At 48.0% G+C, this 14,943-nt stretch overlaps 1 protein-coding gene across 3 annotated transcripts in view; it reads left to right on the top strand.

Moving 5' to 3' along the window:
- Syne2 (spectrin repeat containing nuclear envelope protein 2) overlaps window positions 1-14,943 on the top strand; it is a 305,981-nt gene that overhangs the window by 264,222 nt on the left and 26,816 nt on the right. For all 3 annotated transcript variants that reach the window (XM_055595536.1, XM_055595534.1, XM_055595535.1), the window contains 2 exons: window positions 1,879-2,037; window positions 3,401-3,567. In XM_055595536.1, the coding sequence (XP_055451511.1) occupies window positions 1,879-2,037; window positions 3,401-3,567 (326 nt within the window). The remainder of the gene's footprint in view (window positions 1-1,878; window positions 2,038-3,400; window positions 3,568-14,943) is intronic.

Genomic DNA, 14,943 nt, shown 5'->3' with positions numbered 1-14,943 from the left:
TGTGTGTGTGTGTGTGTGTGTGTGTGTGTGTGTGTGTGTGTGTGTGTAAGATCATCTTAAGCTGGGGTGCAAGCAAGGGACATGCTTACTCTACTCTGTGGCTTGCATGGTACTATTGAGAGCATATAGGGAGAGATCTCTTTGAGCCCTCCGAGTATCTCTCCTGGGCTAAACTCCAGGGCCTCGATGCCCACAGACACGGAAGCAGTTATCTGAGAACCAGGCTCCCGCTGCATTCCAGTATTCAGTCCTAAGAGCTTGTTTTGTTTTTTTTTTTTTAAACTCTGAAGTGATTGAGTGTGGCCTAAGGACCTGAGCAGGTCACTTCTACTGGATAAAGATGGAATTGTGTTTAGAGTATTACACAGTTCAAGTCTCTGACAGCATCAAAGTGGAATTAAAGGGTTTAATTAATCTCAAAGACCCTGTGTTAAGGATACATAATTCTCAGGAAAAGTTAACTCCTTAATCTCATTAATTTTTTTTTTTGTAGGAATGAATTTTGACACTTGTAAATACCTGTGTTCTAAAGACACTTTTAATTACATTTTGAAGTAAATACACTTTATCAAAAACTTGATTTTAGTAGCTACAGGGTACTCTAAGTGTCTGTTAAATTGGTCTAATTTGTGTTTTATGTAAAAGAAAATACTCAGAATCCATGAAAAGTCTTCTAAGGGTTAAGGAGGACTCAAAGAGCATCCCCAGATGGTCCTAATTGTTACCACTGCAGACTCAATCCTGGCACAAAATGCCAGCACTTTTAAGAGCTAGAATAAATAGATTGCTGGAGGAAAGGGAGTAAAATGCTTGTTTTTCTAGGGATAGATTTTCGGGCCTTTTAAACACAGTTGGCTGGGCGGGACACAGAAGCATTTGGTATCTTGACCTCAGTCTGGGAAGAGCAGAAGTTCTTTTGTACATGGTGAGAATCTCAGGGAGTGTAGCTGCCTTTTCCTTTTCTATAAAGCGGGGTGCTAACACTACCGGAAGAACTCTTAGCTACCCCATTCAAGATTTCAGAGATTTTTCGGAAACTGAGAATAGATGTACATTTATGAAGGCTGGTTTGTATTAGATGTAAAATTTTAATCGCTAAATTGTAGCCCCCTGAGGAGGGAGGGAAACCCCGTGGCTGGTGTGAGCATAATAGGACCCTCGGCATTTGGGGGTCAGCCTGCTTGCTCCAGACCAATTTTTGGTGACATTTTCATGGTTTCCAGACAAAAGCTACAGTGTACAGAAAGCTACAGTAACGGCAAAGTAGATTAAATGAACTGGTTTGGGCCTTGTTTGCTTGTTTAAATATTCAAACATTTTTACTGCTTTTGAGCTTTGTGGTCCATTTGTGTTACTAAAGACTGGTTGTCTGTTTTGTTTTTTGTTGTTGTTTTTTTCCTAGTGTAGGGCCTTCTGGATATAAAGACTTGAGTTTTGAAAGGCCACCACTTTGGGCCACGAAGTTAGAAGTTAGATTGGAAGAGGCAGCCAGTAAATACTGAAAGAAGAAGGAAAACAGTGTTGAATGACGATTCTGGATGTATCTAACTGTTCTTGTTGCCAATTCCTAGGCTTGATAGTGGTGAACACGCCGAGTGTGAAGCGCCATTGTTTCATCTTTTGTTAGCTTTGTGGCAGTTCACAAGGGTGAAAAAAAACTTTTGTTAATGCTGAACTTTTAAGAGAAAGAAGCAGGTTTTAGAGATGCTGGCAAAAGCACGTGACATTTGTGCTCATTTGTGTTTGTATGTCTAAGTTGGGGGTGGGGTGGGGTGGGAGGGTTGGTGGGAGGGATGCTCACTTTTTTTTTTTTTTTTTGAGAGTCAAGGTATTTTCCTTCCCTGCTATCCTCAGCTGCCAAATGCATGTCTCACCTAGGTGGCTGTCCGCAAGCAGGAGATTGAAGACAGACTCAATTCATGGATCGTGTTCAATGAAAAAAACAAAGAACTGTGTGCTTGGCTGGTACAGATGGAAAACAAAGTTCTACAGACAGCTGATATTAGCATTGAAGAAATGATTGAAAAGTTACAGAAGGTGAGCGGGGAACGGGGCAGGGCCCAGGTGGGGTGCACAGAGAGGGGCCATGGGCTTCTGAGGGGCTCAAGGACCAGCATTGTCACGGGCGTTTCTAGAGGCAGTGTACACGTTTCAAGGGACAGTTTTTGATCTTTCTGAAGGAAGAGGTGGGGAAGATGGGCAGTGCGAGCCTGTCTTAGGTGGATAGGGCATTGAGGAACGCAGCTTTCCCTCGGTTAGAAAGACTACAGTCACCCAAAACACCTCTCCACAAACCCTGGGAAAACTCTGACCTCAGGCTGACTCGGTTAAACCCATCTAGCCTCTGCTCCACATTTGTGAGGGGAAACGGAGAGGTGTTTTTGTTCAGAAAGAACCTGATGGGGCTGGGATATAGCCTGGGTGATAGAGTTCTTGCCTTGCATGCATGAAGCCCTGAGTTCCATCCTCGGCCCTGCAAGGATAAGGAAAAAGAAAGTGCCCATGGCCAGGCATGGGGAGCGCATGCCTGTACCAGCATTCAGGAGGCTGAGACAGGAGGAGCGTGAGCTGCAGGCCTGGGTTACATAGTGAAAGTCACTGCTGCCTTAAACACTTCAGAGTCAACTCACCATCACACTTAGCTTTTCAAAACTTGGTTTAAAAAAGAGATCCGAAAGGGGAGGTCTTATTTAGAAACTGTCACTGGGGCTGGAGGAATGGCTCAGCAGTTAAGAACACTGGCTGCTCTTCCAGAGGTCCTGAGTTCAATTCCCAGCAACCACATGGTAGCTCACAACCACCTATATTGAGATCTGGTGCCCTCTTCTGGCATGCGGACAGAGCATTGTATACACAGTAAATAAATAAATCTTAAGGGCCTGGAGAGATGGCTGGCTCAGAGGTTAAGAGCACTGACTGCTCTTCAAGAGGACTCAATTCCCAGCCACCACATGGTGGCTCACAACCGTCTGTACTGGGGATCTGATGCCCTCTTCTGGCATGCAGGTGTACATGCAGATAGAGCACTCATCTACGTAAAATAAAGAAATAAAACTTAAAAAAGAAAAGGCAAGAAACTGTCTTCATGTGCTAGCGTTAATGTGTCGCCCCTGAAATTATTGCCTGCCTGTTCCTGCCTCACTCTGTATAGTGGCTACTACTAGCTGATGTAGCCATTCCCGGAAGAACTGGCAGTACACGCATGCAGTCCCAGTCCCATCACCTAGGAGGCTGAGGCAGGAATATTGCCTGGAGTTCAGTATCAGCCTCGGCGACAGTGAAGACCCTGTCTGATAACATAAAAAAAACAAATAGTGTGTTTAGAGAGAACTGTGCCCTCGGCTGGAGAAGGACTGAGCTGGTGGTGATGACAAGGGCCTTGTTCTTTGCCTCCTGCTAGGACTGCATGGAAGAAATAAGCTTGTTCAGTGAAAACAAGCTCCAGCTGAAGCAGCTGGGTGACCAGCTGATCAAGGCCAGCAGCAAGGCCAAGGCAGCCGAGACAGAGGACAAGCTCAGCAAAGTCAACGATCGCTGGCAGCATCTCTTTGATGTCATTGGATCGAGGTAAGAAATTTGTGATCACTGCCTCTGCTGTTATGGTTGACAGTGGGGTCCAGCTGTGTTCCCCAGGCTGGCCTTGAACCAGTCTTCCCTCCTCAGCCTCCCAAGGAGCCGGGGCTACAAGCCCTTGCCACCATGCCCAGCTGGATTTGTTTTAAGCAAGGGTTGGAAACTTAGGTTGAAAAGTGACCCTAACGGGGAGGTCTCGTTTAGAAACTGCCATCCCATGAAATTACACCTGCCCAGTCCTACCTCGCTCTGTGTAGTAACAGCTGGGGCCCAGTGCACAGTTTAAGGAGTCCTTGATGGACACCAGATCCACTGGAGAATACAGCTCCAAGTACTGGTCAGCATCTTGTACTGCAGGTCACAGCTCTGTTCTCCAGTGCAGTTTTGCCCAAAACAGACCTGGTAATATTGTCTCCCACCAACAGTGGCAATGCCCAATGTTCTTACATGGCCTCTGTTTTTAAGTCCCCTCAATAAAGACGGCACCCTTCTCCCCAAACCGCATGTTTTTCTGTTGCAACCTGGTATTCGGAGACGTCTATTTGGAACTGCTTATGCAATATTATCTGCCACTGGTCCCGAACATGCTTTACGGAACGCTATGCGCAAGGGTGAACATGCTTATGGTTTGGAGTTTGGAGGAGAGCCTGGAGAGTGTGCTAAGATTTGGAGGGCTCTAAGAATAGGATAGTTATTGTTAATGATGTGGCATATCCTTTCCCTCCCCGGTCACTGGAAAAGGTAAGTGAACCTGATTCGCTCAGCAGAGGCCATGGCTAAGTAGCATGAGTGTGGCAGGCAGGGAGGAAAGCGGCAGTTAATGGGAGTGGATTTCTGGCAGCAGTAGAGCGAGCATATGGAGAGCCTAGATCCTATCTTCTGAGGGTGGAGACAAGGAGAGAGCTGCCACCCAGGCGGTCCTGAGCAAAGGTTTGGAGCTCTGGATGGCCACTGCAGGCAGTGGGAGAGACCCTTGTTAGGAGCAAACAGGTATGACGTGGAGCAGGAGAAAAGCCACCCAGGAAGGGACAAGAAGGCCCCTTGGCTCCAGTGTAAGAAAGGACAGGAGGAGAGATCGGAGCTTGGAATGTCAGCCACAGATATGGCCTCCTAAGTAAAGGCTGAGCCTGCCGTGGTCTCTCAGCGGTGACAAAGTTCCTAACGGAAGATCTGGGGGACCTGGCTGGAGGAAGAGGCTGGGCTGCATTCAGCTTCTCTCAACGACCACTTGAAAAAGAAACCTACAGGAACTTAGGACGGCCGGATGCAAGGCTTATGTTTGAGCCTTTCCTGGCTTTCCCATGGTAGAAAGCTGAGTGTGGGATTTAACTTTTCTAAGCCGGTTTCCACATCTTTCACGTGTGTCCAAACAGCACATCTGAAGCCACCGCGCACTGTTCAGATGTGTGACATGTGCTGTGCTCATTTGACACAGGACCCTCAGTAAGGCCTCTCTGTGGACTAGTTATCCATGGTTTTCATTGCGAAGTGGAGGCAGACTCCCTCAGTTATAGCTAGGGAAGAGAGCTCGTTCCTCCGTGAGGCCAGGGATTTGACTAAATTATTCCCATGGACGGGCAGTCAGGGTGGCTCACTGGGTAAAAGGCGCTTGTCGCGCAAGCCTGATGGCCTCAGCTTGATCCCCAGAAGCCCAGAAGAGGTGGAAGAAGAGAACTGATGCTACTGATTTGTCCTCTGACCTCCACATGACTGGTGTGGCACATGTGTGCCTGCTCTCTCACACCACACACACACACACAAAGCTTTAAGGAAATAATCATTCCCAGGGCTGAGAACACGGTCCCTTGGGTTTGTTGGCTAAGTATTCCGATGGGGTGAGAATAAGAACCTCTCTCCATTGGGTCAGTTGTGGCTTTGCTGTTGCCATCTTGATGTTCCACGTCAGCTTGCGTACTCGGCGCCGATCCAGGGTGTGATGACATCACAGCCGCTCAGGAGTAAGTCTTAGCTTGTGCTTCCTGAAAAGGGGAGTAGCCTGCATTTTTCAGTTGTACCACTGTGAGTGTGGAAGGCCATTGGCTTCTCTGCTTCGCTGGCTGCCCATCTCTGGCCAGTTCCTTGGTGGAAAAAGAGAGGAAACAGCAGCTGAAAGTTCATCATCCTTCTTGGCCATGGCAATTGGCAACAATTATCTTGGCTGCCAACTGAGTTGGGTTTGTTTTTTTTTGTTTTTGTTTTTTTCCATTTTAAGATTTATTTAATGTATGTGAGTACTCTATCTGCACGTACACCTGCCTGCCAGAAGAGGGCATCAGATCCCAGTATAGATGGTTGTGAGCCACCATGTGGTTGCTGGGAATTGAACTCAGGACCTCTGGAAGAGCAAACAGTGCTCTTAACCTCTGAGCCATCTCTCCAGCCCCGCTAACCGAGTTTTTAGCAATATGCTTTTTATGCATGATGTCACTTAATATAGGGAAAGGATAGAAGCAAGTGCCACATCACGTGTGTGAGGGTCTGAGGACAACCTGCGGGATCTCCTCCCACCATGTGGATCCCAGGGATGAAATTCAGGTCATTAGACCCGGCAAGAACCACCTTTCCCTGCAGAGCCATCTCTGTAGCCCTCCCTTGATTTTCAGTGTAATAGTGGAAGGGTGGTGCCGTCATCCCATTTTACAGATAAAGAAACTGAGGGCTGAAGTTAAAGAACTTGCTCGAACGAATGGACAGCCCACAATGCAACCAGGATCTCAACTCAGGCAGTTCACACACACACACACACACACACACCGCCACCTTAAACCCTTCTAATTGGAAACACACAATGACTAGAACTCTATGCGTTCTCGCTTAGGCCTAAGTTAAAGTTGAAGGCTTGTCATTGTGTTCAGAACTCTAAAGCCCACTAAACCAGGTCTTGTTCACTGTTTTATTAAAAAAAAAAAAAAAAAAAAAAAGGAAAAAAAGGAAAAAAAATCTATTACTTTGGGTTTATTCTCAACAAATTTCAAAATAATTAGTGTAACAAGACAATGCAATGGGTTTCTTAAAGCTATGTTGCATCTGATCATTGCAGGCAAGTAGGCTTCTGGGGTTGCCCGGGCAGGGGAAGCAGAGCCAGGCTCTTCATGTCAGCTGTTTTGGCTCTTGAAACAACACTGAACGGCCAGTTTGAGCCTTCATTTACACAGAGAGAAACTGAGAAGGAAAATGATGTCACTGTGGAACTTCTACTCAGAGCTGGAACAGGAGCCAAAGTCTGTCTGTTTCTCTACAGGAAGCTTCTTAAGAGCGGCCTGGCTCAGCCACTTATAATCCCAGCACTTGGGGAGGCAGAGGCAGGTGGATCTCTGTGGGTTTGAGGCCAGCCTGGTCTACAAAGCAAGTCCAGGACAGCCAGTGCTACACAGAGACACCCTGTCTCGGGGTAGAGTGGGTGGGGGAGAAAGCATGCCTGGCTCCTGTGAGACACGGGCTTTCCAAGGTACTGTATTAACATTTTTCTGAACCTTAGAACTCCATGTCAGGTACTGTCCACTGGAAGACCATGGTTCTCAAGCTTCAGCATGCATCAGAACCACCGTCTTCTCCACTTATGAAGTGTTCAGCATCAGTAACATCCTTAAAGCAAAGAAGCTGAAGGTCCAGCTCCTGCAATAACCTTGACAAGGGCTGGGGAGCCCCAGATGCCTTCACTTACGATTACATTGGCCCTGGGCTATAATTATCTAGAATCCAGTCATACTTCGGTGACAAGGAATATTAGTTTCATACTTCTCTGCTCACTCAAAAGGTTAAATGAAGAATACACTTTGTTAAACACAGTCATTAACCCTCTTTCTTAGGTTTATTAGATGTTATATGTGTGTATATGTATATTTGTGTGTATACACACACACACACACATATATATATATAGCTTGGCAAAACCTAAATACAGGGGAGGCAACCATGTCCTTAGAAGCTCTTTTTCAGAGCCATCTACCTGTAGGGTCCTCTAAGAGGAAGTGGGGTTCCCTTAAAACTGGTTGGGTACAAAACAAAGGGAGACCCACAGAAATTAACCAGCAGGGAACATAGCTCAAAGGGGGCTTTCCTAATTAAATTTCACTGGACTAAAGTCGGGGGAGGATTTGGCATCTTGTGTTGTGTGAAGCAGGAACTGTGACCGCAGGTCACCCTGTGTCTTTGGTTAGTCATTCTGGGGACAGACGGGGACAGACACACACACACACACACGTTTGAGTGCCTATCTTTGGCTGAACTTTTTCAGAAGCTCCAGGGCGAGGGCAGGTGCCCATAGTAGACTGTAGGCATCTTTCCTCGATAGCTCTCCAACCTTATATTTTGAGGCAGAGTCTCTGAGCCCCAAGTTCATGGATTGGCTAGATGGCTAGCCAGTGAGATCTTGCAATGCACCCCATCCCCGAGCTAGGGTTGCAAGTATGTGTAGCATCACGCTCAGCTCTTACATGGGTGCTGGGTCCTCATGCTTGGGTGACACACACTTTACCAAACTGAGCCATCTCCTTGGCCCTAGGGTGGGACCATTTATGAACACTCTTTCTAGCAGCATGGGTGAATGACCTAACAAACATTTCCAGTGCCTGCAAAAGCTCCCTTGGGAGATTTATACTGGCCATGTCCCCTGTGAGAGACCCCTTAGTGGTCATTTTCATTTTATCTACAGTTTCTAAGGAAGGAAATTGTTACTATTCTCTTCCGTACCTCCTCCATGGTATCATCATGAATGGGCTTACTATACTTACTAGTGTATATCCTTATCAAGGAGGGACTTCAACTCAAACAGTAACATGTAACCGAAAAACCAGTCCCTTCCTAATGACATTGGATGGCCGTTTTGCTTTCAGAAGTATCATGTCCATTGAAAGAAATGAAACATACTTTTCACATTTTCCCTACCATTGTGAAAACCCCATCGAATGTATACTAACAGCAAGTAAAATGTTGTCATTTAAACTCAGCAATTATTACCCTGGCAACTGTGGTAAATATTTTCATCCCTTGTAGAATGGGCTAACCCTGTCTATGGCTCTCCTTCTATCTGTAGTGTCTCAAGGTCATTGTGAAAGGCCAGACAATGCTGCCAGTCAGAGAGATGCCTTCTTCTAGCTGCCATAGGTGCCTGGAAGGATCTGGAGGTCAAGGGGCTTAGAGAAGAGCCAGTCGGAGCCTTTCCATTTTCCTTCTCACCAGCCGGTCCACTTCTGGACCATCATTACATACCCTGCAGAAGCAAGGGCTTCCCCAAGGGGACAGTAGCCAGCCATCAGCAGATGGGAAGCTCCTGGCCTGATGTGCATGGTCAGGAAACGAGCCCCCGAGTCTCACACTTAGGAGGTCACAGGAGCAGCCCAGGAAGTGGGAGCGTGCCGAGCAGGTGCCACGCTTTAGAAGTGTTGCCAGGCCTGCCTGCGTACCTTGTTCCACGGGTAGAGAAGACCTACCTCATCTCCAAGGTGGGGAGGGTGGTCAGGGCTAAGTGGTGGGTTGGAGGAGCTGCAGGAGGCCAAGTCTCAAGACAGGAAAAGAAGCGAGCCTGACACCTTTTCATAGGAGAAAGGACCCCCATGTTCCTACTTTGAAAAAACCCAGGAGGGAGAAGCTTAAATGTGTCCCTCTGTCCTGAGTCCCATTTGTACTGCAAGGTGGAGTCCTTGTGCAAGTCAGTGGGACCAAGTGAATGAACTCTGGCCTCCTCAGGCAGGACTCCAGGACTAAGGCAAAAGGAAAGCTCCTCAGGGAAATGGTTCCTCAGGACTGGTGGAAGGGCCCCCCCCCCCCCCCGCCCCACTCCCCTGCATGGCTCGGGCTTCAGGTTTCACCGCTGCTTGTAAATGTGACACGGAGAAATTATAGACCAGAAATCTCTTTCTCCCCCGTGTTCCCAATCTAAATGTTTCCTCCTGGCTTTATAGCACTTCACAAATAACACGGTGCCAAGATAACGCCGGGACGCTCTCCCCTCAGCCTCGCAGCCCTGTAGCAGCCGGCAGAACAAAGGCTGTGTGTGTGAGAGGAAAGAGCTGGAGAGAGATGTTTTCTTTATTGCAAGGGGGGGAAAAGGATGAAAAATCGCAGAGCCCAGAAAAGGTGACTTCCTTCCTCACCGGTATGGCCCTGCGCGATGAGCCCGCCGCTATGGTGGTGCTGCTGCCTCCTCCGATAAGGAACCTTGGGGAGGAGGGCCTGGTTGGAAGATGCTGAGCCAGTGAATGAAGAGGGCAGGCTGGGCAGGGGGAGGGGCCGCCTGGCCAGGAGGTGGAGGTGCAGCCGGGAACTTGGAGCGTCCGAGGAAACCTAAGGAATGGTTTTTTCTCATAAACAGTAAGTGCCATTTCAGCCGACAGCCGCACCCGTGACCCAGCTCCCCCCCACCCCCCACGCGCTATCTCCGTGTGTCTTGCTGTCTGGCTCGCGTTTTTGGTTACAATAGAGATCACCGATGAGATGGTGGCTGCGGAGTGTGTGCCTTCAGCCATCGGGGGATGGGTTCTCTCCCCGGCTTGTGGTCAGCGTGCTTGTGGTATCTGCAGTCTGCCTCCGACAAGCCGGTCAGAGATGGGATTATGCTGTGTGGGAAAAATGGAAATCTCCCGGCATCAAAAAATGCTTCAAAGAAGCAGCTGGCTCAGAAACGTACTGTACTGTCCCTGCCCTGAAATCAGGGTGCGGAAATTAATGATTTTTACTATGAAGATATTTAGTTATTTAAAAAAGATAAAATTGTGCAGGCTTGGTACTGCATGTTTAGCAACTGACAGCTGCCCATAGGTTCAGATACTTTTGATCATTTCTGCTCTCCTTACTAATTTTTGATACACTGGCTACCTTGACAGAGGCACCATTTAACTCACGCAGACCTGAGCATTTAATAATCTGTGAAAGGTATGTTGCTCCAGGTCCGTGAATATGAACTATTCCAGATAGATACGCATTTGCTATTTAAAGCCTCTCTCGTACAGAGTAAGACTTCTGCTTGCTCTGTGCACCCTCATTTTGACTGTTCTCGAGTCACGTCTAGTTAAGATGAAAGAAAAACTTTATTCGCCTTGATCATACCCATAATTTCTGTAATATTGCTCTTCTATTCTATTCAAAGCTGCTCTTTGGCATGATTCTAATTTCGTTTGGTTTCATGGGGGGGAATGTCTTTTGGGATGGATGGCTTCTCCTTTGCACCTGAAACTACAGTTTTGATCATCAATCCTAGAATTCCACTCAGGAGACCCTGCTGCTTCTGGGTATATGTCACATGTTCAGGGGTAGTACATGAGAACTATTACCTGGATGGTCATAGGCAAGGTGGGAACCCCACACACTGAATAGATTTCCTTGTTTCCTGACGTGATCTGGAGAGCTGAGTATTTCAAGAGCCGTGGTAGCGAGGCCTAATGTATAGAGGTCAGCCTTCAGGATTAGCAAAGGGCACATGCTTCCTGACCCAGGGAAGGCGGCGACAGTTGAGTTCCAGTGTCTGCGGGGAACAGAACTGTATAAACTCCCAACAGTTTGTTGGTTGGTTCTTGGAATAAATGCTCAGGTGACTGCTGGGGAAAAGTCTGATGCCAGTGCATTGAGGGCGTCAGGACTCCAGCCCGAGGGTGAGCTGCAGAGCAGGTTAGACTCTTGACTGGGTAAGGTGCTCTCTTTCTCTCTCTCTCTCTCTCTCTCTCTCTCTCTTCTACTTGGCCTTAAGTATACTTATTATCAATGGGTCACATGACACTCACAGTAGGGCAGCAGGTTGCTTTGTGGGCAAAACATTCTGATATCCTTTAGTCTTTAAAATACGGAATTGCCATCAAAACGATGGCGAAGAAAAACTTGCTCCTCCCGTGGGAACTTCTGAGTGCTTCTGATATTGTATTGCGCTATCAAGTTGTAGGGGCATAAGCTCTGTAGGCCTTATGGCCCATCTTTGAGTTTACTATTGAATCCTCACAATGTGCATAGGGCCCAAAGCAAAGCAAATGTTCAAATGTATAGTGAAAGGAGAGCATGCAAGGGAAACATGGGCAGTAAATCTGCGACTTCAAGCCTCTTCCCTTGCGCTGACCACAAGCCAGAGGACGCAGAAACACCTATGTTGACTCCAGCATCTGAATCAGGTTCCTTGACAGCAGCAAAACCCATCTTCTACCCCTATGTACACCCGTGTGGACAAGATATGTGACAAGCTGCAGGGGCCAGACTGCCGGTGGTTAGAACCCTGCCCCTGCCTGTGTAATGGCCCCAAGTGACTGGGGCTGGTTACTGACCCCATATGCCTTTATTTCCTCAAGTGTCCAATGGGGGTGACATGGTGAGGGTACCGTAGTCCCTGTCTGTCAGCCTCATTAGGACAGTTGAGTGGCTCCCACGTGAGGCCCAGCAGGCCTGACATATGTTAGCCTATGAGGGAAGTCTTAGCATGTTGCATACGTGTTCCCGTTTAGTACCGTGGCCTACTTATGAGTTACAGAGCATCTCCAGTGTAGATATTTTAAAGGAATGGGTTACTCATTGCAAAGGCTGGCGTAGCTAAGTATCCTTTCACCCCAGTGCTTAAGAACAGAGATAGTTTGGATTTTTTTTTTTTCTATTTTGAGATATTTGAATATTTACAATGAGATCTCTTGGGAATCCATTGCTATTTCTCATACATGTAGCTAAGGTAATTCTGTACGTCTTCAGCATGCCTGTCTTTTGACGGTAGCCATCATATAAGGTCTGATGCGGAACTTTTCACTCGTGATATCGTGACAGCACTCAAAAGCTTTGGGTTTGTGAACATTACAGATTAGGATTTTCGGATTAGGGATGTCCAGTCTGCATTTTAGTTCCAGCTGCTCCCCCGCTGGTCTGCCTGGAGCACGCCATTTTGAATACCACCGTCCTAGGAAAAGCAAGCATCCTGTTCCTCTCCTCCAGGAGCTACGGCATCCCTAACCTCTGGTTGGCGAGAGTAAACATGTTTGTGCCTAGGCTATTTTATTTTGTTGAGAGTTCGCTCGCTTCACATGGAAAGTGATCTCCCCGTACCTCTTTTTGTTGTAAGAAGAGAAAAGCTGTGATCCTCATAGTGGCCTAGGGGTAGGCTCTGGATGGAAGCATGGGGGAAGGGCAGGTGGGAGGCAGTAAGATGATCACTGAGCCGGAACGCTGCTCTCTGCCCATTGGAAGTTGTCATGGTCAGGCCTCTTCTCCAGCCAGAGGCGTTTTCTGTTTTCTGTTTTGTTTTGTGAGGGCAGCCCCTCATAGCTGTGTGGACAGTGTCTGGCCCTTGCACAGTCAATGGTGAGATGAGGCGAGAGGGGTTCATGGTGCTAAACTATGGAGATGAGAGCATGATCTAGGTTAGAGCTCTATCCAGGCCTGGCCCGGCTTCTGTTACTTCCCTTTTCAATAAATCATCTTGCGGCTTTGAAGGAGACTTTTTGTCCGCTGCAAGTGTGCAGTTTGGAAAATGTACCTCCTTGAAACTGATCATGCCTGTGACTCCTGGGCACCTGTCCTTGCCAAAGATTGTCCCAAGTGCCCTTCATGCACACCTGCTGCCTTCCTCCCAGCTAACCCAGTGAAGGAAGGTGTCTGTGTTAGCCCCATTTTACAAGTGATTAATGAAGCCAGACCTCAAACCCCAGGCCCTTATAGACTGCATGGCCTGCCTTCAGGCCTTGCCACCTTATGGGGCTACTGAGAATAGAAGACTCAGGAGAGAACATTGTGAAGTCCAGTGCCAGCTAGATATGGCAGTGTAGCACCACACATCCTCAGGAGTCACGCTGCTGAACATTTAGTATATCCCAGTGGCTGTCTGTCGCCTTGGTCCCACAGCACCTGCAAGATGTCTACTTTTATAGGTGGTAAAGGATGCTTGGAGTCTGAGCCAAGTATCTTGCCGGCCGGGCGGTAGAGCTTGTAGATGGTAGGGGGGTAGGACTTTAATCCTGGTCTGCTTGACTCCAACACTCTGGCCTTATCCTTATCCCTGAGGTTTGAGAGACCCCAGAAGCTTGTTAAGTAGAGGGGCTGAGGTGAAAGGATTCTCCTGAAGTCGTACAATTCGCTGCCAGTAGATCCAGAGCTGGAAGGCAGTCCCCAGGGTTGTCTTGGTTGACTGTGAGATAAAAACACCCTGACTCTTTGGTCCACTTACCCCATAGCCTGGAGGTAGGGAATGTAGCTCAGTTGGTAGAGCGCTTTACCCAGCATGCACTAAGCCCTGGATTCCATTTCCAGCGCCGTAAAGCAGTGGGGGTCCTATGCAGACATGATCCAGGCACTACAAAGATGAAGGCAGAAGGATCAGGAGTTCAAGATCATCCTTGGCAACCCAGAAAGATAGAGGTCAGCCTGAGCTACAAATGACCCTATCTGAAAGTAAAACAGCCTACGGGGAAGTGACCCTGCACATTCATTCATTTAACAAGTATCTGTTGGCAGCCCTGTCCACCGCCGCATAGGGAAAGTACTGCCCAATTATGTCTCTCTTCTGAGGAGTGCGGAGCGTCTCCCACAGCGGCGGCGTTAGCTTGCTCTGGTGCTCCAGGAGCGTGGGGATGGAGTCAGGGCCAGTTATGGAAGAAGTGTTCCCAAAGGAGAGAGGAACAGCTTTCTTTTTGGTGAGAGGCCGCTCAAATTGCTTGAGGTGTTAAGGCAGATTATGAGATTAAACTGGTTTGTCAGGGTAGAGAGCAGACTGTTGAAAGGTTCCGAGCATGAATCAGACCTGTCTTCGGAAATGGAAGCAAAGGTGGCCGGTGGGAGGGTACGGAGGCCAGGAGGAAGTTGTCGGGTTAGGTTGCGAGTCGATGGAGGGGTTGCAGAGGCAGTGTGCTTCCTGTGAGTTGAGGTTAGCGGCTCAGTTTCTCTTTCTATTGCTGTCAGCCAGGATGCAGTTCTGATGGCATCTTCCCACAAGAGGATTGGTGAGTAGGGACTTTGAACTGTAACCTTTACTTCAGAGCCCTGGGATTAACCCAAATCCCCCAGGATCAACAGTGAGAGCACTCACCCTTTCTGCTTTAGGACTATCATGAAGGCAGCCGATTGGAGCATTTCATTTCGCTCTCTGTATTAAAAAAAAAAAAAAAAAAAAAAAAAAAGGCAGCTAACCAGGCAAGGTGGCACACACCTATAATCCCAGCATCCAGAAGGCAGAGGCAGGAGGGTCTGTGAGTTTGGGGTCAGAATGGGCTACTTAGTGAGACCTTGTCTCAGACCAACAGAGATGGTTTTTGCTTCAGTAGCCCTTTCCATTGTAAGTGTTAGCATGATGTGCCAGTGAGCACGAGCTATGTGCATCCCCTCAAACCTGTTGTATGCCGAGCCAGGCTGGAAGGGAACTGAGGTTGTCAGGGAGATGGCAAGCAGAGCTGTGCTTGAGTGGCATTTCCCTCC

Source organism: Psammomys obesus, unplaced genomic scaffold (assembly GCF_907164565.1).
Source record: "Psammomys obesus unplaced genomic scaffold, mPsaObe1.curated_primary_1811, whole genome shotgun sequence".
NCBI lineage: Eukaryota > Metazoa > Chordata > Mammalia > Rodentia > Muridae > Psammomys > Psammomys obesus.
Note: the sequence above shows the minus strand (reverse complement) of the source record. Positions and strands in the feature narration are given on the sequence as shown.